The sequence below is a fragment of the Amblyomma americanum genome, chromosome 8, assembly GCF_052857255.1.
Source record: "Amblyomma americanum isolate KBUSLIRL-KWMA chromosome 8, ASM5285725v1, whole genome shotgun sequence".
Classification (NCBI taxonomy): Eukaryota; Metazoa; Arthropoda; class Arachnida; order Ixodida; family Ixodidae; genus Amblyomma; species Amblyomma americanum.
In genome coordinates, this window is record NC_135504.1 from 153,607,186 (window position 1) to 153,629,325 (window position 22,140).

The 22,140-nt window shown below is 44.4% G+C and overlaps 1 protein-coding gene across 1 annotated transcript in view; it reads right to left on the reverse strand.

The window, feature by feature from the left end:
• The window catches only part of LOC144102119 (uncharacterized), a 399,640-nt gene that overhangs the window by 102,050 nt on the left and 275,450 nt on the right, over positions 1 to 22,140 (reverse strand). Inside the window, exon 4 of the mRNA XM_077635411.1 lies at positions 7,825 to 8,122. Within this exon, the coding sequence (XP_077491537.1) occupies positions 7,825 to 8,122 (298 nt within the window). The remainder of the gene's footprint in view (positions 1 to 7,824; positions 8,123 to 22,140) is intronic.

Genomic DNA, 22,140 nt, shown 5'->3' on the forward strand with positions numbered 1-22,140 from the left:
CATAGAAATGTGTACTGTGTAGTGTTGAAATGTGGAGTAGTTTTTTGTGAAATAACGTCCAATGATATTAGAGGCGTAACTTCATGCAAATGTCAGATGTAGATACTTTGTGGCTGTATTTCTTTTGTGTTTGCGAGTGGGCTCTTCCACTGTTGTTGTGATCAGCTGCTTGGCTATACACCCCCGGCAGAGGGCGCAAGCTGGCTCTCAAAATGTAGGACTGAAGCAAGATAAACAATCAGGGGGAAATTTTTACTCAGAAAAGCAATTGGAAGTAGCAGCCAAACAAATCGAGAAAGTAATTTTTGAGGATAGTGAAACAGAATGGACTTATACCAAATTAACTCGATTACTGGAGCTAGAGCTAGATAAGGCGCGAGTAAAGCTAAAAGGGAAAAGATGCAAACCCAAGAGTTGGTGGGATGAGGAGGTCAAGAGGGCAATAGAAAAGCGCAAGGAAGCATCCAGGGAACACAGATATTCCAAGAAGGGGGGGGAACCAAAACCCGAAGTAGACAGAAAATGGGATACCTTCATAAAGTGTAGAAGGGACGCATCCTATTTGATTAATGAGAAAATTAGAAGAAAGGGTGCCCAATGGATGTCAAAAGTAAATAAAAAGGATAGAAAAGCAGCTCAAAAATTCTGGAAACATCTAAATGAAATTATTAATAAAACTAGGCTAGAACAAAGGTTTATTGTTACAGATGAGGGTATTCGACTAGAAGGGGATGAAGCACTAAAACACATAGGAACAAGGATGACGGAAAAATTTTCAGCAAAGCACGTGGTACATAATTTATCGAAGGAGGATAGACCGGTTACAGCAATAGCTTCACTTGAGCAAGGAGAGTGGGAAAGGGCAGAGAAGAAGGTTCCTAGTGGCACATCAATAGGACCAGATGGTATCCCGATTATGTTGATAAAGAAGTTAGGAACAAAATCCAAGCAAACATTAATACAGGTAGTGAACAAAATGATAGTGGATGAGAAAGTCCCCGATGAATGGCGATTAAGTAGAATGAACATGATATATAAGAGAAAGGGGGACAAAGCAGACGTAAGTAACTATCGCCCCATAACAGTGACATCTGTGGTTTACAGGGTGGTGATGCAAATTATAAAGGATAGACTGCAGGGCTTGGGTGGAGAACGAGGGGGTGTTAGGGGAACTACAGAATGGGTTCCGAAAACAAAGGAGGTTGGAGGACAATCTATTTTCATTGACACAGTGTATAGAAATTGCGGAAAAGGAAGATAGGCCCTTATTGCTAGCATTTCTGGATATTAGGGGAGCCTATGTCAACGTTACTCAGGAGCATTTGTGGGACATATTAGGCACATTGGATGTGGAAAATGGAGTAAATAATCTTTTAAAAGATATATATAGAGGTAACAGAGTGCTCATAAAATGGGAAAAAATGTATCAGGGCCTGTAGAGATACAGCGGAGGCTTAGACAAGGATGTCCTCTGTCCCCTTTGTTGTTCATGTTGTACCTGCAAGGTTTGGAGGCCAAGCTAGAGGGGAGCGGACTAGGCTTCAACCTATCTTTTTTCAAGCAAGGGGAATTGATTAAACAGACATTACCGGGACTAATATATGCGGACGATATAGTGATAATGCCTGACAACAAGGAAGACCTGCAGAAGTTGTTAGACATATGCAGTACAGAGGGAGATAGATTAGGCTTCAAGTATAGTAAGAAAAAATCTGCAGTCATGATATTTAATGAAGAGGGCGGCGAGCATAGAATACAGGAGTTCGTGCTAAAAGTAGTGAATGAGTACAAGTATCTTGGGGTGTGGATAAATAACAGTGTTGAGTATCTGACAGAGCATGAAAAATATGTAATGAATAAAGCTAGTAGGAATGCAGCTGTCATGAAAAATAGGGCACTGTGGAATTACAATAGGTATGAGGTGGTAAGAGGGATCTGGAAAGGGGTGATGGTCCCTAGCCTGACCTTCGGGAATGCGGTCCTGTGTATGAGGCCAGATGTTCAAGCAAGGCTGGAAATTAGGCAACGGGGAGTAGGGAGGTGAGCTTTGGGAGCACATGGGAATACACCAAATCAGGGGGTACAGGGTGATATGGGAAGGGCGTCTTTCGAAAGCAGAGAGGCTAGCAGTAAGATAGCATTTGAGGAACGATTGAGAAGGATGGAGGAAAAGCGGTGGGCTAGGAAAGTTTTCAGATACCTGTATATAAAGAATGTTGACACGAAATGGAGAAAGCGAACTAGAAAATTGATAAGCAAATATCTGGACAGCAGTAAGGGGGCAAATCAGCAATTATCGGTTAAGAAAAAGGTTAAAGGAACAGAGAGAGCTTTGTGGAAAACAGGGATGCTGACGAAATCGGCACTGGAAACATACCGGACCTTTAAACAGGAAATTGTCAAAGAAAATATCTATGATAATTGTAGGGGAAGTTCTTTGTTGTTTGAGGCCAGGACTGGAGTTTTGCGGACTAAGACGTATAGAGTCAGGTACCAGGAGATAGACACTTTGTGCATTGCGTGCGGAGAGGAGGAGGAAACAGCTGAACACTTGATACTTTTCTGTCAAGGGCTTCACCCTACAGTGGAAGGCAGCGGGGGTGACTTACCCAAGGCATTGGGGTTTAGGGATAGTGAAGGGAAAGTGGATTTTAAGAGGTTAGAAGTAACCAAGCGAAGGTTATCTGATTGGTGGCTAAAAGCAAGACAGGAGTAAAATTTCACAAGACATGGCTAGGTGGCTTGAGCCACCGCCCGATGTAAAGGGTTCAGCCGTATCCATCCATCCATCCATCCACTGCAACAACGCAGCTTTTAGGCTTGCGTCTTCTCTCCTTTGTTGCTGATGTAACCTTGAGAGAGTTAATAAAATACAAAAATATAATACAAACTCAGTGAGTTCCACTCTGCCAGATTTAGCTATCGCGCCACTCCAGGTTTAACCAGAGCTCCACAGCCACTTTTTTCCAAGATGCTGTGCCAACTCGCTGAAAGTCACTATTACTACAGTAGACCTCTCTCCCGCACCTGTCAGATCCAAATTATAGTCATAGGAAAAACATAATGTCAAAACCAACACAACGATCTCACCACTCTCACAAAGGTCCATCCCTCGCGTATCGTCCTTTCGGACTCCTGGACTTCAAATCCATGGGTAGTCTTGGGCTAATGTTCCATCAAAGTCTTCTATCAGCTTACGGATCTATTCCGCCGCACTGTCTTCACAGGCCTCAGATTAAGGTTGCGCTTCACACAAGACCACCCGTAACGTTCCCGTACATATATTCACTGAACGTCTATACTATACTGGGCTGCTCTTGCCCCTGGGAGACCTCACACAACAACATCCTGATCGGTAAATGCCGCGTCTTTCTAGCACAAAACAGGGGCACTGCATGCTAGAAGTTGCTTTCAAAATTGCTGACCTCCCTATCATAAGCATCTTTCCATGCTTGTAGATAACATCAACATTGCACCCATTCCAAAAATAACTGTGGTTTAGCTCTGGTTAAACCAGGAGTGACGCGATAGCTACAGCTGGCCGAGTGGAGCTCTATCAGTCGAATTGCAAAGTCAGTCTTTCGCCGCTCCGTTTCGCTGGGCGTCCCTTCTTCATCTTCGTCCTTGGACGTGGATTCTCTCTTTCCCCCCTCTCCATTGCTCCCCCCACTCGGTTTCGGCGGCGCTCTCCGCGCCACGTGACCAATCACGTTACCATCTACGGCACCGCCACGATGGCCATGGGGTACACGCTGCTCAAGGGGTGCCACGCTGAAGGCTCGAAATGCTAGCGTAATGAAGGTATCGCTACAAAAAACGTTGCAACCAATACGAACCCAGGCATACGGTCGTCTGGTTTTACCTATCATGTTCATTCTTTTGATGCAGCCATATTTTGCGGAGACACGTCACGAGCTCACATTGGAGCAGCTCTTTATTCATTTACGACTAGCAACCATGTAATGACACACACCCTTGGACCTTACACTGATCCGCTCCCAGAGCAACCCTAGCGGCCCTCCCGATAGTCACCAGTATTCAGGACCTCTCCCTAATACCACCTAACCTCTCAGTATATACCACACGTACCGGCTAAATGAAGGCTATACGAGCAATCCTTGCGGGTCGGATTCCTGCAGAACTGGCGAATGATGTACAAAATCTCTCAAAAACTACGCCGCCACGCTGTCACACAGCTTGATTCTGGGTCACTCCGGAATCCCAGGCAATGAGAGGGTTTATCGCGTCATCCGCGAATTTCAACAGCACGCGCCTGGCATTTCCTGACCATAAACAAAGAAGTAGCTCGTGTGCTGAACTATGTCCGTGGTGGTGGTGTAAAACGTTTATTTAAGGCTATTTACAGTAGATAGTGGAGACTGGCCTTAAGGGCCAGCCCCTTACAGATTCTTGGAGGGGTCCCTAGTCCGGGACCCCTGTGGCTTGCGCGGTAGCTAGGGCCCTAGCGACAGACGCACTTCGACTCTCTAACGTAAAGCAGCCGAGCAGGGCAGCCTCATAGCTCTCGGGCGCTACGACTGCACGCCAAACACGGAGGAAACTTACCGAAAACGCATAGTACGCGCTTAATTCCGACATGAGTAACTTACATGCGGAAAATTACTCATGTAGGCTTAAGTACAGATCTCGAAGACACGTTTCTAAGAAACCGTGCATTTACTAGACGCGTGTTCACTAATGTTCAAACGTCGAGCCGTGGTGGCGGAGTGGAAGCGTCCCCGTCTCCAACGCCAAAGGCCCTGGTTCGGTTCCCGGCCTACACCCCGGCTTTTTTATTCATTGAGTGCGCGTGCCCTCTGATTTTTCCGCAGCCCCCGAATGTCTCCGAATCGCGGTGCCGACAACTGCAACTACTACTAGGACGCCGACGGCTCTTCGACCAAACGAGCTCTATGCGTTGTCGCGTAAAAAGTTGACTATTTTTCCGCCAAATCTTAAATGCTCTGAAAAACTATTGGCGATTTCGTTTTCAACTATGTCGTAGTTGTCGTATGTACTAGCTGATAAGTTGGCCACTTTTTCTATAAAATGTACTGCTTTCCTTAAATAAATTTTAATTGTGAGTCAGCGCTTGTCCTGTATTTCCTTCCACTCTGTCCGCGTCGTTGCGCTGTTTGCCACCAATATGTACCACCAACTTGCCCGTTTGGCTATTGTGCTGAACTTTATTTCTTCTACTTCGGGCTCTATTATCTGTCCTAACCCGCATCTGGATAACACTGCCGTACTAGCATCGATGATAGCTCTTTGTGTGTGCAAAGCCCGTGTTGCGTCGTGGTATGCGAGGCAAGGCCTATGTCCACCGGATCTTCAAGTGATGTGCGGTTTCCTGCAGCCATCCAAGGGCCATTCACGCCGCATGTGCAAAATATTATCATCAGAATGGTGGCATCAAAGTAGATTCTTCAAAGACCGCCTTCGTGTTGCCTGTGAGCGGAGCGGAGACCGTCAAGGCCACCTGCGTTGTTTCCGGGACTGGTGTGCAACTGTGGACCAGTATACGGAGTTCCTGTGGGCCAAGGTGCGACCACAACTACCAAAAAAGAAGACACCGCAGCAACCAGGAAAAGTCATCATTCTGGGTGAAACACCTATTCCACAGCAGCACGAGAGCCTGCTACAAATGGGACCAAAGTTCTGCATGAAGTCGCATCTGCGAAAAGAGGATAAGGTGACTATCGCCCGGTCGATTTCGCATCTCGCACAGGACGTTTACCAACCGAGATGCGTTGAGGAGTGTACCGCGGTTGTGTCAAGAACACAGACTGACAAATATAGGGAGGGATACGGTTCTCTAGTCAATTTCCTGCATTCAAATAATTTGAGGCTACTGACAGCTGATAAGGAATGATGTTTTGTGGTCCTTCCGAAAACAATGTTTTCTTTGAAAGCGATGGAGGCTGTGCAGAAAAACTTCGTCCCGGTTTCGACAAAATCAGGTAAAGTAAAAGCCAGAGCTCTGCGCTTGCTGGAGGGTATGAACCTGGACCGGCTTAAAGCAAGTGTCAATAAGGCTAAAGGACTTAGTTTAAAGATTTTTTTCTCAGCGAAGTCGTGCAAAGATGGCATGCCATTTCGGGCTATTGTAACTGAGAGGAGCACTTAGCAATATGAAATTTCAGGGTATCTACAGAAATTCTTGGCTACTTTGGCTATTAAGGACCCATTCAGAGTTCGCAACTCTAAAAGTGTGGTAAATTTTCTGCGACATGAAAATCCAGGCTCATGTACAGTGTTCAGTATTGACGTGGTCGATCTGTTCTATTCCCTCCCTCACAATGAATTGATGAACGCGGTTTCAAAATGTGTAACAATTGACAATGATGAAGAACAGTTTATTAGAGGGTGTGGCATTTCTGTGGCTAGCTTTCTTGAGCTGCTGTCTTTTTATTTAAAGTCAACGTTCATTGAATGGGACGGTAAACTGTATACCCAAAAAGCGGGTGTTTGCATTGGATCTAGGGTGGCACCAGTGATTAGCGATATATTTTTGTCCTTTGTTGATCGTGGTATCCAGGAAAATCTGTCGGGAATGGCGTCACGCATCTTTCGTTACGTCGATGACTTCTTGATTTTTGTAGGAAAAACTAACTTTTCAAGGCTCATGACTGATGTACTAAAAGTATTTAAAGAAAATGCTTTAGGTCTAGAGTTCACCACAGAGGTCACGGTCGGTAGTAAGCTACAATTTTTAGATCTGAGTTTGAAGGTTGCGGAGGGGCACGTCTGTTGGGAATATCGTCCAAGGATGGGAAAACCGCTGTTAAATTATAAATCGCATCATTCCAAAACAGTTAAAACAGGAATTGTGGTCTCATCTCTTTTGTCCTCATTATCAAAATCTTGTATCCATATGGCAACCAACAGCTTTAACGAACAAATTAAAAGGTTGAAGGAAGCTGGATACCCGGATGGTGTTATGTTATTGGGCTGTAACAAGGTAGCAAAAAAGCTTAGGAATCCATCTTTGGTCCCTAGTCCGGGAAAATGAGAAGGAAAGGAAAAAGGTTCCCATTCTCCCATACGTACACCGTATGTCACATAATCTTAAAAATGTGGCAAAAAGGTATGGCGTAGGGGTGGTTTTTTCAGCACCCAAGAAACTTAAAAGGGTTTGTGCTGTTTTGGAAAGAAAGGCTGAACAACGAAAAGAATCTGAAACAACTTGTGGAGTTAAGCACGAAACAATGTATGTGCCATGCGCAGAAGAGGTTTTGTACAAAATCACAATGTCATGCGGACAAATATATATCGGGCAGACGGGGCGTTGCATCAATACACGTTTGAAAGAGCATGCAAATAATCTGGAAGCTAACAAATCTAATCATCTAGTTGACCATGTTTGAGACTGCCAATTTTGTTTTCCTTCATTGCCTTACTGTGATATCCTCTACAAACACCCGTCCCGATTAACACGTGAGATTATGGAAGCATATCACATGAGGAAAAAAACAAGGTTATGTGTTAGTAAGCCATCTATTTCATTATATGACAGTGAGGTTGCATACCTCGATGCCACGTAGAAACTTGGGTTTTGTCTATGTACTAGCTGATAAGTTGGCCACTTTTTCTATAAAATGTACTGCTTTCCTTAAATAAATTTCAGTTGTGAGTCAGCGCTTGTCCTGTATTTCCTTCCACTCTGTCCGCGTCGTTGCGCTGTTTTCCACCAATATGTACCACCAACTCGCCCGTTTGGCTATTGTATAGACCGCAAATTGCCTCGAAAGGGAGAAATTTTCTGAACAGAACAGCACTGCTGCCTCGTTGCTATGTCTTATGAGCGGAACGAGTGCTGCATACCTTGACCGAGTCGTAGGGGCAGCGCACCGGGTCCCGCGTCACGGGCCTCGGGAAGCACATGAGCAGGTTGTCGCAGCGCAGGCCGTCAACGTCGAAGGCGGCCAGATCCAGGCCGACCAGGTTACGGCGCACGCTGATTCGGTACTTGCACAGCAGGTTTCGCGGGTAGATGCCCGGGTAGCCCGGGGACTGCACGAAGCAACGGCCCGGCGCGCAGTCGCGGAACGTCCTGTGGCAGTACGTGTTGGGCACGGGCACGCCGCGCCGGTTGGGGTAGAGCTGCGAATACTGGCCGTATCTGCGACAACAAAGGAGGAACTGACATGGGATGGCATGGCACAGTGTGGAATGATATGGCATGGTACGGTATGGCATGGCATGGTACCCAGGCAGCAAAACAGAATTCGACGAACACTGGGCGATCATTGGCAAAAATTACCATGAACGGTGGTCCGAAACTAGCATTTAGGCAAAGAGCTACCACGTTGACGCATTGGACGGATTTACAGGCCAGTTTTGGGCCAACTTTCGGCCGATCGAGCGCCCAACTCAGGCCTGGCGTTTGTTACGCGACATGGCCAAGTAAAGGACTCGAACTGGTTTTCCAGCTTTCGAACAGTGGCATATCCAGATTTCTAACATTGGTATCCAGCTATCAAACATTGCAATCCTGCTTTCGAAAATTGGCACACGCAGCGTAACAACCCTCTGGCCAACAATTGGCGCTGTGGATGTGCCATTCCACCTAGCAAATTTTCATAAATGAGGGTCCCAAAGAATGCAGGAAACAGTCTAGTTTATTGCATCTAGTTACAAGGATCACGCATCCAGCACAAGCAGGAGAGCTTGCACTACCAACAGCCATCCCCAGAATTAAAGGAAAGCAGAACACAAGAGCATGGTGGCAGAGGCTGTGGGAAAATTTATTTTCAAGTTTCGTGCTTGCCGATTATTCAGTTTGGATAACGCAGCTCGTCAAGCTGCTTTGCATAGCTAAGGCATCCATAGAGTGCTTAACGGAGCTGTCCTCCAGTGACCTATTCAGTCATATCAGAAGTCATCGTTGCACTCCTCTTAAAAGAGGGCTCTTGCACTCCTTTCAAACAAATTCCTTGTCCAGCACTTGCACGATGACCTCACGATGCGTTGAGTCTGGAAATATATGCATGATGTCATGATAAAGCCTAAATATGGCTTTCACAGTGCAAAAAGAAAAATGAATAAATAACATTGAAATTTGTGACGCAGTGTTCTTGATATCGGTCGCGACACATTTTACAGGATAATTTGTAGATTATTCTTAAGAACTAACACTGAAATAATGGCACAAAGTAAAATTTAATTTGCGTTGTGGCAAATGATTGATTTTTAGTTTAATGCACCGTGTCGCACCCCCAGTAAAAAATGTAATGTGACGAAAACATATTATTGTGACATTGAGAGAAAATTAAATTCATAATTTACTTTATTATCATACCTACTTATCTCTATGATGCGAGCTCATTTTTTATTCAGGTAAAGATGCACAGGTTGTAGCATCTCCTCCACATGCACGTCAGGACATCATTTTTTTAATAAAGTATGTTTTTCTTTTACCGGGTTCAAAATAAGACTTGCGACTTTTTGCGAAATACGGTGGATGCAAGAAACTCGGGGCACATTTGTGTTTTTTTTAGTCAAGCAGTTTATCTCTGTTGCTTCGAGTGCATGCAATATGGTATTCGAGACGGTGACTTGAAAACCACACAAAAATACCCGTCTGATAGCTCAAAGTAATGGCTTTTTTATTCAAAGATAGCGTGGCCAAAAGCTTTAATCAGAAATTGCGGATTTTCTATTGCGCCTGCAATAGTAACAGCCAAAATGATACAGTACAGAAATATTACACATATCCTTACCGACTTGTCTGTAGTGGAACAATAAGCGGTTCTGATTCCAGTCGCGAATGAGCTATATATGGCTAACATATTCCGGAATGCATCAGATGTCAGGTCACATGCATTCAAACCCGCTGTTCGATAAAGTAGTGAATGTTTGGTGAACTTCATCTCAGCAATGATGAAAAATAAAGCTCTTACCATACGGGCAGATTTGCACTGCGCACGACGTCAAGTCAAAAATTTTGCAATGAGGGCAGGCAGAGAGAGGTCGTTCTTGTTCTTTGTCTTGTGCTCTTTTCCTGCCGAAAGAAATAAAGACGCATGTGGTGAAAGCAACATTTACTCCCGGAACCACATTCTTTTCCGAACGTATCTCAAGATTAAAGAATTGTAGTACTCACAAATGAGATATTGTAGGCCAGATATGGTTTTTCGCTTGCACAAACTAAGAACGCTGCCAGCTCGAGTGTGTATGCTTTTTCGTCCCGCTGGTTGTGCGGTTGGTCTCCACCGTGCCTGCAAAGGCGAGACCGGTCCAGTTCTAAGACGAGTGGCAGGGGTGACGCCAGTGGGGGGGTGCACGCGCGGCGAAGCGCATACCTTCCAGTAAAGTTTATAGCTTGGTCCTTTTCAATAATGGCCGCGTTTGGGCGAGTTTGTTTTCCATGCTGAACGTAAAAGCGCAAAAAAACAAGGACGCAGAACAAGACAGACGACACGAGCGCTTACTTTCAACTGATTTAATTTCATGCAAGAAGCGGAATTTTATACTCTCGATAATGCCTGCAAGGCATTACCACAGAGCGGTGAAAGACGATAGACATCGAGCGACACACTTGAGTGATGTAAGGTAAGACATCTCTTTTTGTGACAACAGAATTGACGGAGCACTTACGCAGTCATCGCCAGGTCGCGCTATCTCCAACGCCTCAACATTTTCGTGCCTAATTTGACATTTGTTCCCGTAAAGGACTTTGCACTTGTAAAAGAGAGGACGACAACCCATCTTTTCTTTTGCTTTTGCTTTTTAGACAATGGATGCTCATGTGCCCCCCTTTATTATTGTTTACAACATAGTCATGCTATCCCAATCGCCCATTTAGGCATCTTCCCGTTTGGCCTATATAATATTTACCACAGTATAACGGCACTTTGTAAACAACACCTTCTGTGCATCTCGCGAATGGCTTTTGACGCCTGATTGTGCGACCAGTTTTTCCTGGGTGTTCTGAAGTGCTTTGCTTGCACAATGAAAGCTTATTTGGGGCAGAGAACAACACGTCAACGTTTACCCTGTTGCCAATTTTTTTAAGATTGCGCGAAAGCTTATGTTTGTAAGGAATGATTGCAAATTTCTTATCGGCTTTTGTCTTTTCCGGCTCTTCCTGAGACTTGGCTTCCCCTTTTTTTTCTTTTTATAAATCCTTCCGCCACAGAAACCAGCATGTGCAACGGATAACCCACATCTTGCAACTTGTCGGACGGCAGGAAAAGGCTTTCTTCAGTTGCATGTTCGCATGACTTTTTTATACAGTTGAGAAACCCTAAACGAGTTATGTTTCTTTTCATGAGCTTTGAATGCATGGAACTGAAAGGTAAAGGCATTTTTCCATCCCTGGGATGATAAATCCGGCAAGTGTGGTCTTCTAAAAAAAGTTAGCTTGATATCGAGAAAGCGTATGTTACTGCTCTCAGGAAGTTCATGCGTTACGACAAGTAGAGATAAGCTATGCTTAAAATGATCTAAAACGCTTCCTACCACCTCATTTACGGCGATTGCAGTTGTCTCTAAAAATATTAGAAAATCTCCCACAAAATGAAAAACCTTTAAAACCCCTACGTCTTCAAGGCAGACAAAAAGCCTTCTGTCACATTGAGCTAGAAATAGGCCACTTTACAAAGGAGAAACGCTGGACCCTATACATATTCCTTGTTTCTGCAAAAACAGGTCCTCACCCCACATTACAAAAATGGATTTAAGATATGTACTTATGTGCTCTAAATATCCCCGGACACTCATTGAAAAAAAAAAAATGAAATGAAAAAAAAAATGAAAAAGTGCGTCATGCTGTTGATAAGGTGTTTGATAGGCAAAAAGGCATAAATCTAACAAAAGTAAGATTGAAAGGAAAAAAGTTGTGTATCTCCTTAAATCTCACCTGCTTAGCTCACTCTGTAGGAAAGGCCAGTGGTCTAGGTCTTAACGTGTTCTTTTCCGCTAGAACACACAAAATGGAATGTCCCTTAAGAATTATCGTCTCGGAGGCGTGCTCCTGGCAAAAATCAGTCTCTGAATTTCAACAGAAAAGTCTAAAACGGCTAGTTGTTGATGATTCTTCTTGATAAAAAATTCCGGAAGTGTAACTGATTTTCTAAAGCAAAGTGAAGGTACGTGGTTGCCTTCTCAGTCGATGTAAAAGACTTTTCCTACTCGTTTCCGCAAAACGGATTGTTGCAGTGTGTTGAAAGATGTATCGAGAACGCTGGCCCCATTGCTTCCCAGAATTCGGCGGGAGTGAGTGTTGGGGGGGGGGGGGGGGGGGGTTAGAGCTGTTAAGTACATATCTTAAATCCATTTTTGTAATGTGGGGCGATGACCTGTTTTTGCAGAAACAAGGAATATGTATAGGGTCCAGCGTTGCTCCTTTGTAAAGTGGCCTATTTCTAGCTGAATGTGACAGAAGGCTTTTTGTCTGCCTTGAAGACGTAGGGGTGTTAAAGGTTTTTCATTTTGTGGGAGATTTTCTAATATTTTTAGACACAATTTCAATCGCCGTAAATGAGGTGGTAGGAAGCGTTTTAGATCATTTTAAGCATAGCTTATCTCTACTTGTCGTAACGCATGAACTTCCTGAGAGCAGTAACATACGCTTTCTCGATATCAAGCTAACTTTTTTAGAAGACCACACTTGCTGGATTTATCATCCCAGGGATGGAAAAATGCCTTTACCTTTCAGTTCCATGCATTCAAAGCTCATGAAAAGAAACATAACTCGTTTAGGGTTTCTCAACTGTATAAAAAAGTCATGCGAACATGCAACTGAAGAAAGCCTTTTCCTGCCGTCCGACAAGTTGCAAGATGTGGGTTATCCGTTGCACATGCTGGTTTCTGTGGCGGAAGGACTTATAAAAAGAAAAAAAAGGGGAAGCCAAGTCTCAGGAAAAGCCGAAAAAGACAAAAGCCGATAAGAAATTTGCAATCATTCCTTACAAACATAATCTTTCGCGCAATCTTAAAAAAATTGGCAACAGGGTAAACGTTGACGTGTTGTTCTCTGCCCCAAATAAGCTTTCATTATGCAAGCAAAGCACTTCAGAACACCCAGGAAAAACTGGTCGCACAATCAGGCGTCAAAAGCCATTCGCGAGATGCACAGAAGGTGTTGTTTACAAAGTGCCGTTATACTGTGGTAAATATATAGGCCAAACGGGAAGATGCCTAAATGGGCGATTGGGATAGCATGACTATGTTGTGAACAAAAATAAAGGGGGGCACATGAGCATCCATTGTCTAAAAAGCAAAAGCAAAAGAAAAGAGGGTTGTCGTCCTCTCTTTTACAAGTGCAAAGTCCTTTACGGGAACAAATGTCAAATTACGCACGAAAATGTTAAGGCGTTGGAGATAGCGTGACCTGGCGATGACTGCGTAAGTGCTCCGTCAATTCTGTTGTCACAAAAAGAGATGTCTTACCTTACATCACTAAAGTGTGTCGCTCGATGACTGTCGTCTTTCACCGCTCTGTGGTAATGCCTTGCAGGCATTATCGAGAGTATAAAATTCCGCTTCTTGCATGAAATTAAATCAGTCGAAAGTAAGCGCTCGTGTCGTCTGTCTTGTTCTGCGTCCTTGTTTTTTGCGCTTTTACGTTCAGCATGGTCCTTTTCCTTGTACCAGGGGTGCGCCGTCCGAGACGGTTTCGTGAAGGGAAGGCTAGTCGCTCCTGAGGTACTCCGTCGGGGCCGGGGTAACGACGACTTGTGACGGCGGGAGTTAACGAGAAAATTAACTACACTTTAATACATTATATTTACAAATACAGCATATTTATTTAGAGTTGCAACTGAGACTGAACTGGCTAACAGAGAAATCTTCCCTCCTCGGCATAGCCGGAGATGAAGAACATCTAAACCTAGCCCAGAACGACAGATTGGGCTCCAGGGCTCCGTTTTAAGCCCTCGGGAGTACCTCTCGATCTTAGGAAGCATCCAATAGCAGCAAGCTTCAACACTGTTGGTGGCTTGCTGCATGCTGCCCCCTTCAACGTTGACCCTGTTAACAACTCTTCCCCAAAACACAAAATATAAAAAGTGGGCAAATCTCTACAGAGCCATCTCCACAAAGTTGACTGGCTCTTGGAATCGCGCGTCTCGCCCTACAACCTTGATAGTGCATGCCAAGCCCTCTCAAGGTGGTCGCCAGCCTGCTTCTTGCGCGCCTTCGCATTGAAGTCGCCCCTTAGTACAGTGTACTGTGATTTTACTTTGTTCATTGCCTCTTCCACGTCTTCATAGAAGCTTCCGACGATCTGGTGATCATGGCTGGACGTAGGTGCGTAAGCCTGCAGCAGCTTCTGTTTCTATACCTGCTATTGAGCCTGATTACGATAGCTGCCGCCCTCTCGTTAATACTATAGAACTGTTCTACGTTGCCAGCTTTATCCCGATTAGGAAGGAATCCTGCACCTAGTTCTCGCCTATTTGCTAATCAACGATAGCACACTATGTGCCTTCCTTTAGTACTGTGTAGGCCTCACCTGTTCTCCTAACCTGTCTCCTAAGAGATAGGGTACAGGGGCGGAAACATCTGAACGAGGTTTGGAATTCTTAGAGATTGAGGCATGGACAGTTCAGAAGCCAATTCCTATAAGAAACAAGGGAATTGGAAGCGCGGAAGCGTTAAAGTATTGTTAAAAATGAGCAGGAAAAGCATTATGTTCAGCGCCCGAATACTTCTAAACGAGAGACGTGGAATTTCGAGATGGATTTCGCCCAAACGACTAAAAACGCTTGCGTGCTTTGTGGGGCCGTGTGGTGTGGCTTCTGTTAGTTCAATATTGCTTAAAATATTACCATAAAATTACAATGAATAAATAAAATAATTAAAATATCAGTGAAGTAGAATGCGCGCTCTTGCACACTTCTATATATGGTACATGTGACAAACTACGTTAACATGCGTCTAACACCATTTGTCAGTAGAGTTTTTCGCTGGTCGTCAAAGAATACTCAAAGTTTTTGTTAGTGCGGAAGATTTACGCAAAAAAAGCAAAAATGTGTTGAATTGTGATTAGCAATTACTGCGATAAATTTCTTCAATAACGGTGATCAATGTTCGAAAAGAAAAAAAAATAATTTGCAAGTAAACAAGCTAAGACATGAGAAAGAGCTGTAGCCCTCAATGCACATTCCGCAACAGAATAATAAAATCCTCAAATAACAACAATTTGCAACAATAATATTTGGAGAAAAAGAAGGAAAAAGCAAATCAGAAATCAAGGAAAAGGCTCGATCACCCGGAACGACGTACGGAAGGATAGGAATCTCTTAGCGCGTGACCGCGTGCGTTTATGAAGTGCCGGCCTTATATCTTGCGCGTCCGCAACTTACAATTGTAAATTACGAGGCTGCTGCTTTGTTTCTGGACGTTGCCAAAGGTGCGCACAAAGTCGGCTTAGCAAATACACTTGCGCTTAGCTGTTACGTTTGATTCAGGATCTCCATTAGCAGACACCCACTGTTCAGTGTAGCAGTGAATTCTCTAGAGCGAAACAAAAAATATTTTAATGAAAATATTTAAATAAATGAAAGGTATGAGTTTTTTTAGAAGGAAGAACCTTTAGCCTCGTTCCCAAATACTCAAGCGAGCAGTGCGTGCAAAAACGCTTTCGAAATTATAATGCTTCATGACAAATAGGCAGATTGCTATGGCCAGAAATCTGAGAAAGTGAACAGCATGAGCTCTTTTTGCGCACTTCTGAAACAATAAAAACATTTTGTTGATAGCGGCTTGGCTAAGCAATATATAATTACACGAAACATTACCGCTGGGTTCTGGCAGCGCGCATTAGTTAATTACTAAATTTACAGAACGTTTTAAAATAACTTTTAGTTGTTAGTTGCAGCCGCTTCTAGTTGCCCAGTATTGACGATATAATTCTATAGAGCTTTGGTGGTCGGCCTGGATGGTGTCGTCGTCGTTATTATGCGACAGACCGGTTCCTCTGTAGCGGAATATGCAGTCCACTGACCACCACCGAAGTCGTCGTCACGTCGTTGTAGCTTTCAAAACAAGCGAACGGACAGAAACAAAACTTGACGGTAGCAGCGCTATTGCTGAACTGCGAGCGAATGCGTTTGGAACGCTTCAGAATGTGTTTGGAAATTATTGTGAAGCAGAGCAGAACTTCATAGGGTCCGAATGCCATTCGAAGTGTCGGATACCATATGATTCAAATGCCACTGAAAAGTCCGCATAGCACGGGTATTATGATAGAATTGCAGTAGTAGTAGTAGAGTAACAGCACAGCGCTACCACTCTACTACGGCTGGAATGCTATATTGTGTTCGAGGAAGGTCTTTTGATCGCAAGGATCATCGTGAAACATATACTTTGGCAGCGTGTACGTGCCAATTGCAGTTAAACTGAGATGAGACAAGCCTATATACAGGTCTCACACCTCTTACAGAGAGCTAGAAGTTCGTTTTTGCGAGTTCAAAAAATTCTAAGCCGTATCTCTCTGTTGTATTACTTTTGAATGTTGCCATGTTGTTTTAGCAGATGGCGCAAGAATGACCAATGTTTCCCATCATACTTTTAACTCTGAATGAGTGATGGCAAAGCTAGGCCAATATAGACAGCTTTCTAGAATGGCATAGACAGTTCTGGCAGAAAGTGGGGTAATCTGGCTAACATTGCCCATGATAGCCATGATTCAGAGTTCGCACAGCCAGCAATGGCAAAGAGTGGGAGAATTGTTGCTAACCTGAGCCATGACAGTCATGATCTGATGACGGCACAGGCAATAATGGAAAAGCGACGGACCAGCAGAGCCATCATTGGATGTGTTAATGAGTGATTTAGCCAATATCAGGCACTCACCGAGAACTCTGGACCTACTTAAGGCCATGCTTTGCCCACAGATTTATAATATTGATCCACTGCCATGTGCACCTGGGTATGGCATGGCATGGTATTGCATGCCATTGTAAGGTATGGCATGGCATGGAATGGAATGTCATGGTATGGCTTGGTAAGGTATGGCATGGTATGGTATGACATCGTGTTTGACGTCGCAAAGCTGCACATGCTCTATAATAAACGGCAAAGTGGAGAGTCCTGTAATAATTTCCACCCTGCGGCTTCATTATCGTGTACTGGCATCAGCACCACCTAGCAACTTTTGCCCTACGCTGCCGTCGATCTGTGACCTTGGGGTCAGCACTCGTACGCCGTAACCTGTGAACCATCGCGGTAGAACAAAATAGGAACTGCTCAAATAGAAAAAGAACAAAGGAAAATGCAGCCCACATATAAACGCCGCATAGTACAGGCATAATATCACACTTGTCTAGAGTGCCATCCGGGGAAAATAAGGCACAATTCTAAAGCAGGTATTGACTTTCACTGATAAAGGTTGCGCTGAAGAGCAGCAGAATAGACATGTGAACCGCACAGGCACCAGCGCCTTACCGCTAGCATAGCAGGTGCGAAAAGATTTCTCTTCATTTTCTCTGCAGCACACCGCCCGAGCGCTCTAGACAAGTGTGTTCGACTCTGTACACAAGGCTGACTAACAGAGCTTTACTGATGCAAAAACAGGCACACATTAATTGGAATGAGGGATACGAAGGTAACGAGGGGGCAAGGTATGCTGTGTGAAGATGATGGTGGTGAAAAAGATTTTAATGTTCATAAAGTAAGTTTAGGAGTCAGAAGACGCCACTACATAGTCGGTATCCTTAGTCCGGGACACCGCGCGACGAGGCCCCGTCTCGCACCCACTTTACCAGAGCAGTTAGGAACTGTAGCGTAAATTCAAAATAGTCTTGGGATGCGCCTGCAGATGATGCATTCCGGAAAGCTAAAGCCGCTTTGTGTTCCGCTCCGGTGCTGACTCACTTCAACCCTGAAAGAGAGCTATTTTTGGAGTGTGATGCGTCACCCTGCGGTGTGGGAGCGGCCCTACTCCATCGAATTGAAGGACAGTATCAGCCCTTGGGATACCGATCTCGTACGCTGACTGCCGCAGAAAAGAATTATGCACAGATAGAACGGGAGGCATTGGCTCCTTGTCTACGGTGTCACGAGATTCCGAGATTACCTGCTCGGCGGGCAATTCACACTCGTGAATATAAAGGAAAGTCAAGGGGAGAGGGAAAGCATGATAGCGATCAAGGAAAGAGTGAGCACATGCGCACTAGAGGGAATGGCTTGGACGTCCAGTTCATGGGTTACAGCATATTTTTAACCTCGCATTCGCCCATTCATTTTGCCCCACATGCTCTAGCAGCTTCCCGCCATTCCCTTCGTTTAGCTTCGTTCCAACTTACCCAATCTTGCTTGATTGATCAGGTATCTGCTCCAGTATTAATAACCTCTAAAGATCCTCTTCGTGCAGTATCGATGACATTACATCCAAACCTTTTTCAGGGTACTATTGAATGTAGTTCGGTTATCTTAAACTTAATTTTCACAAAATTACTGAGCAGTAGCTCTTTAACGAAATACTCTAAAACAGGCAAGGCGGTTCCACTTCATAAGTTTGCCGACACGCACTACCCTCTCAGCTAGAGACCTATTTCCTTGAATCATTTGTTGTAAAATATTTGAACACATCTTTTTCTCCCATCGCGTTAGCTTCTTGGAATCAGTTCTCTTCATAGCAGTCAACATTGGTTACGAGACTCGTTTTCAGGCGGAACGAAATTAATAACATTTTGTAATAATCTCCACGCATCTTTGGACACTGGCTTTACTATAGACAGCATATTTTTAGATTTTGCTAAATCATTTGACAGAGTTAATCACCACTTGCTCCGATTAAACCTCGGCAAGCTAAACATTGATCCTTTCGTGTTAAACTGGATTCGAATGTTTCTAACCGCACGCACACAATATGTCAGCACTACCGATAATGACTCTTCCGAAGTTCCGGTTGGATCAGGGGTGCCTCGAGGCTCCGTTTTGGGCTCCGTTACTTTTCTTAATTTACATCAATGACCTGCCTAACCAAATCGGAAGCTCCATGTTTCTATTTGCTGAAGATCGTGTCATATACCACAGGACTGAAAGCAGTAACAATGCCCTAACATTCCAGCACGATTTCATTAGCATTACAGCCTGGTGCACGCAGTGCCTAACGGAGCTAAACACTTATAAATGTAAAACAACGGGAATCTCCCGTGATCATTGAGACTGCCCCGATTGCTTACTTTATGATACTCGTCTTTACCAGGTTATTTCATACAAATATATAGGTGCGCATATCACTGCCAATCTCTCATGGAATCGGCACATCGAATACATTACGCCGAATGCTAATCGCACGCTTGGCTATCTCAAACAGAACTTTTCCTCCAGCACCTCCAAAAAAACAACTTTACATCACTTATATCACACCTAACCTCGAATACGCATGCTCGTTACAGGACCCTAGGCATACTACTGTAATAAACACCTTAGAAACTGTACATAATAGTTCCGACAGTATCATTCTTAACAATTATCATCTTACTGCTAGCGTCATTGATATGAAAACTGCTCTTCACCTTCCGCCTATTTCTTTCCTGAGAAAACTAACTCGCCTTTCTCTTTTTCACAAAATCTACTATCATAACCACACACTCATGTCTCGGTACACTACAAGAGCATCTTATACAGCACTACGTGTTGATCATCGCTTAATCTTGTACCCATATAACGCACAGTCACAGTCACCTACTCAAATTCATTTCTACCAAGAACGCGTCGCGAGTGAAACCGCGAGCAACATTAGTCGCTATCAGAAACATCGATCGTTTTCGCAACACTAACAAAAGAATTACAAACCGACTTCATTCCTTTATAAAAGCTGTGTGATTTCCGCGTTGCCATTACTGCTGCGTTTTTGTATTTTACTTCTTTACCTTCGTGTGCTGCAATTTTCAGGAGTTTGTGTGTCTTTGATACTGTTGTGCTCGTTTACGTGGTTTTATTTGTTTTGTTGGCTGTATTTTTCCCGATGTAATTATGTTCTTCACCTTTGCTTGTCATTTTTCGATGCAATCGTGTACTAAAGTCCCTGCCCTCTATAATGCTTCACACTCCTTGAGGGTATAAATGAATAAATATATAAAAAATAAATAAAGAAAATCGCAAGCCGCGAAGTGCACCCCGCACCTTTCTTCTGAAGACAGCTAAAAACATTTCACACAGGAGCGGATCCACCCTACAAGCGATGCAGACGCGACGTTTCTGAACGAAACCTCTACCCTCGAAACAGACGACCGTTGCCGTCATGTGCACTTTTAGTCTGGTTCCACTGAAGCTCTAGATAAACTTAGTGGGCTTGGTATATTATTCAAAATAAGGGCGGTTTTAGCAGGATCACACGGTAGTAAGTGGGTTGGCAAATATTTTTTTACCTGTTTCTTTTTTATGTTGCAGCGGCATTTATGCTGTTGACGCAAGCTAATGTGTAACACGCAGGCTGCTCATTGCAGTCCAGCTCACAACTACATCCGCCGCTCCTCTATGCTCGCATCGCTGTCCTGGTCACCGCAGAAATCGGAGCTATTCGTGTACAACCCAAAGTCGCTTCGCTGCAGGCACGGCGGGGGATTTGACATTAAGGTAGCGGGATTGCAAGTGCGAAAGGTGGATAAAGTTGGAGTCTTGACGCTTTTCATTCAAGAGAATGGCGACAATGATGGGACGATGAAGAAACCAGTAGATTTTTCAACGCAAGTCTTTTTAATATTTAGACGAATAGCGCTGAAAGGGCGCGGCTTAGGGGAGTGGAGCCTCCTCAAGATCACTCAGGCCTACGCCATTAGGCGCATAAGTTATGCGACGGCTTACTTGAACATAAGCTCGGAGGAGAAGAGGCAACTAGACTCGCTCACCCGGCGAAACGTGGGAGGAAACAGCAGAGGCGCTAAAGATATCGGCGCTGCAGTGACGTACGGTCGCGGGTAGGGCTATGCTCGAGAAAGTAGGCATTCAAAAGGACACGCTGCCAAGCAGACGTCCCGCTAGATTGCCATAATAAATTGGTTATTGCTCCTCTCCCCAGGAACATGCATCTGATATATAACACGAAAAGGAGGGAAAAAAGAGCCGAGGCATTAACAAGGCGCATCAATTTAATGGATCAAAAACAGGTGGCGTCCGTAGATGCGGCGATTGCCTCGGTGGTCGACGGCCCGAAAGCTACCGTCTCGGCAGCCACAATAAGGAGTCGCAATGCAGAAAAAGCCATGGAAGTTGCAATAGCTCTCACTTGCATTGGAACGGATAGTCAGGTGGAAGCGAAATGGCCCTGTGGATCTTTAGCAAGAGCAGGATCTCGCCGGAGATCTACTTCATGCAAGCGAAAACAGTTTTCGCCATGTTATGCTCAGTCTTCATGGGAAGTCAGCGTACGCCTTTATGAAGAATTCGCAGATAGGCTGTTTGCTGTGTTCAAACTTGTTGCAGTGTTTGAAGACGTAGCATAGTTTTGATTATGACGCGCACGAATAAATTCTGAAGAAGTTCTGGAGTACTAAAACCAGACGAGGGTGAACAAATCATGCGGCACACGCTGTTTTTCTCGCTGAGGAAATGATTGAATGAAAGAAAAGTATTTTTCGAAAATCCGTGGTTTCATATTCAATTTCTTTCATCGTTTTCATTTCTACTAACTCTTCTTGAAGGAAGAGAAAGAAGATATTAGGTTGCGCAGTCATTTTCGGGGAAAGTGACACTCTTGGAAGAAAGGAGGCGAGTTCGTTTTTTCAGAAAAGCGTTATTTGCGAGATTTTTCTCGTTCACAGCACCGACACTCGAATACAGAACTCACCGAAAAAATTCAGTGAAAACGCGTCCATTAGCTTGAAAAAGTGTAAGGATACAGGAGCATGCGGAGAAGACACCGCGGCGCCTACGCTAATCAAAGACGCTAATGCCTCTTTTGTTGACGGCTCGTACGACGCGCTCTTTACAGGGACGAACAGGAGCGAGTTCGTTTCTCGCTTCGTAGTAAACATTACCGTGCACATCTCCAAGGCACAGACGCGCCTTGCCCCGGGTGTTATGAAAGAGCGACGTGTCACTTTGTTTACTCTGATATTATGAGCTTCTTGTATGAGGCCGAGGGTACCTGCTTCGGTGAACGGAATCCCAGAGGAAAAATTCACCTCAGGCCGTCATTATCGGCGACGGCACAGTTTTGTCCCATGCACGGCAACGACTCTA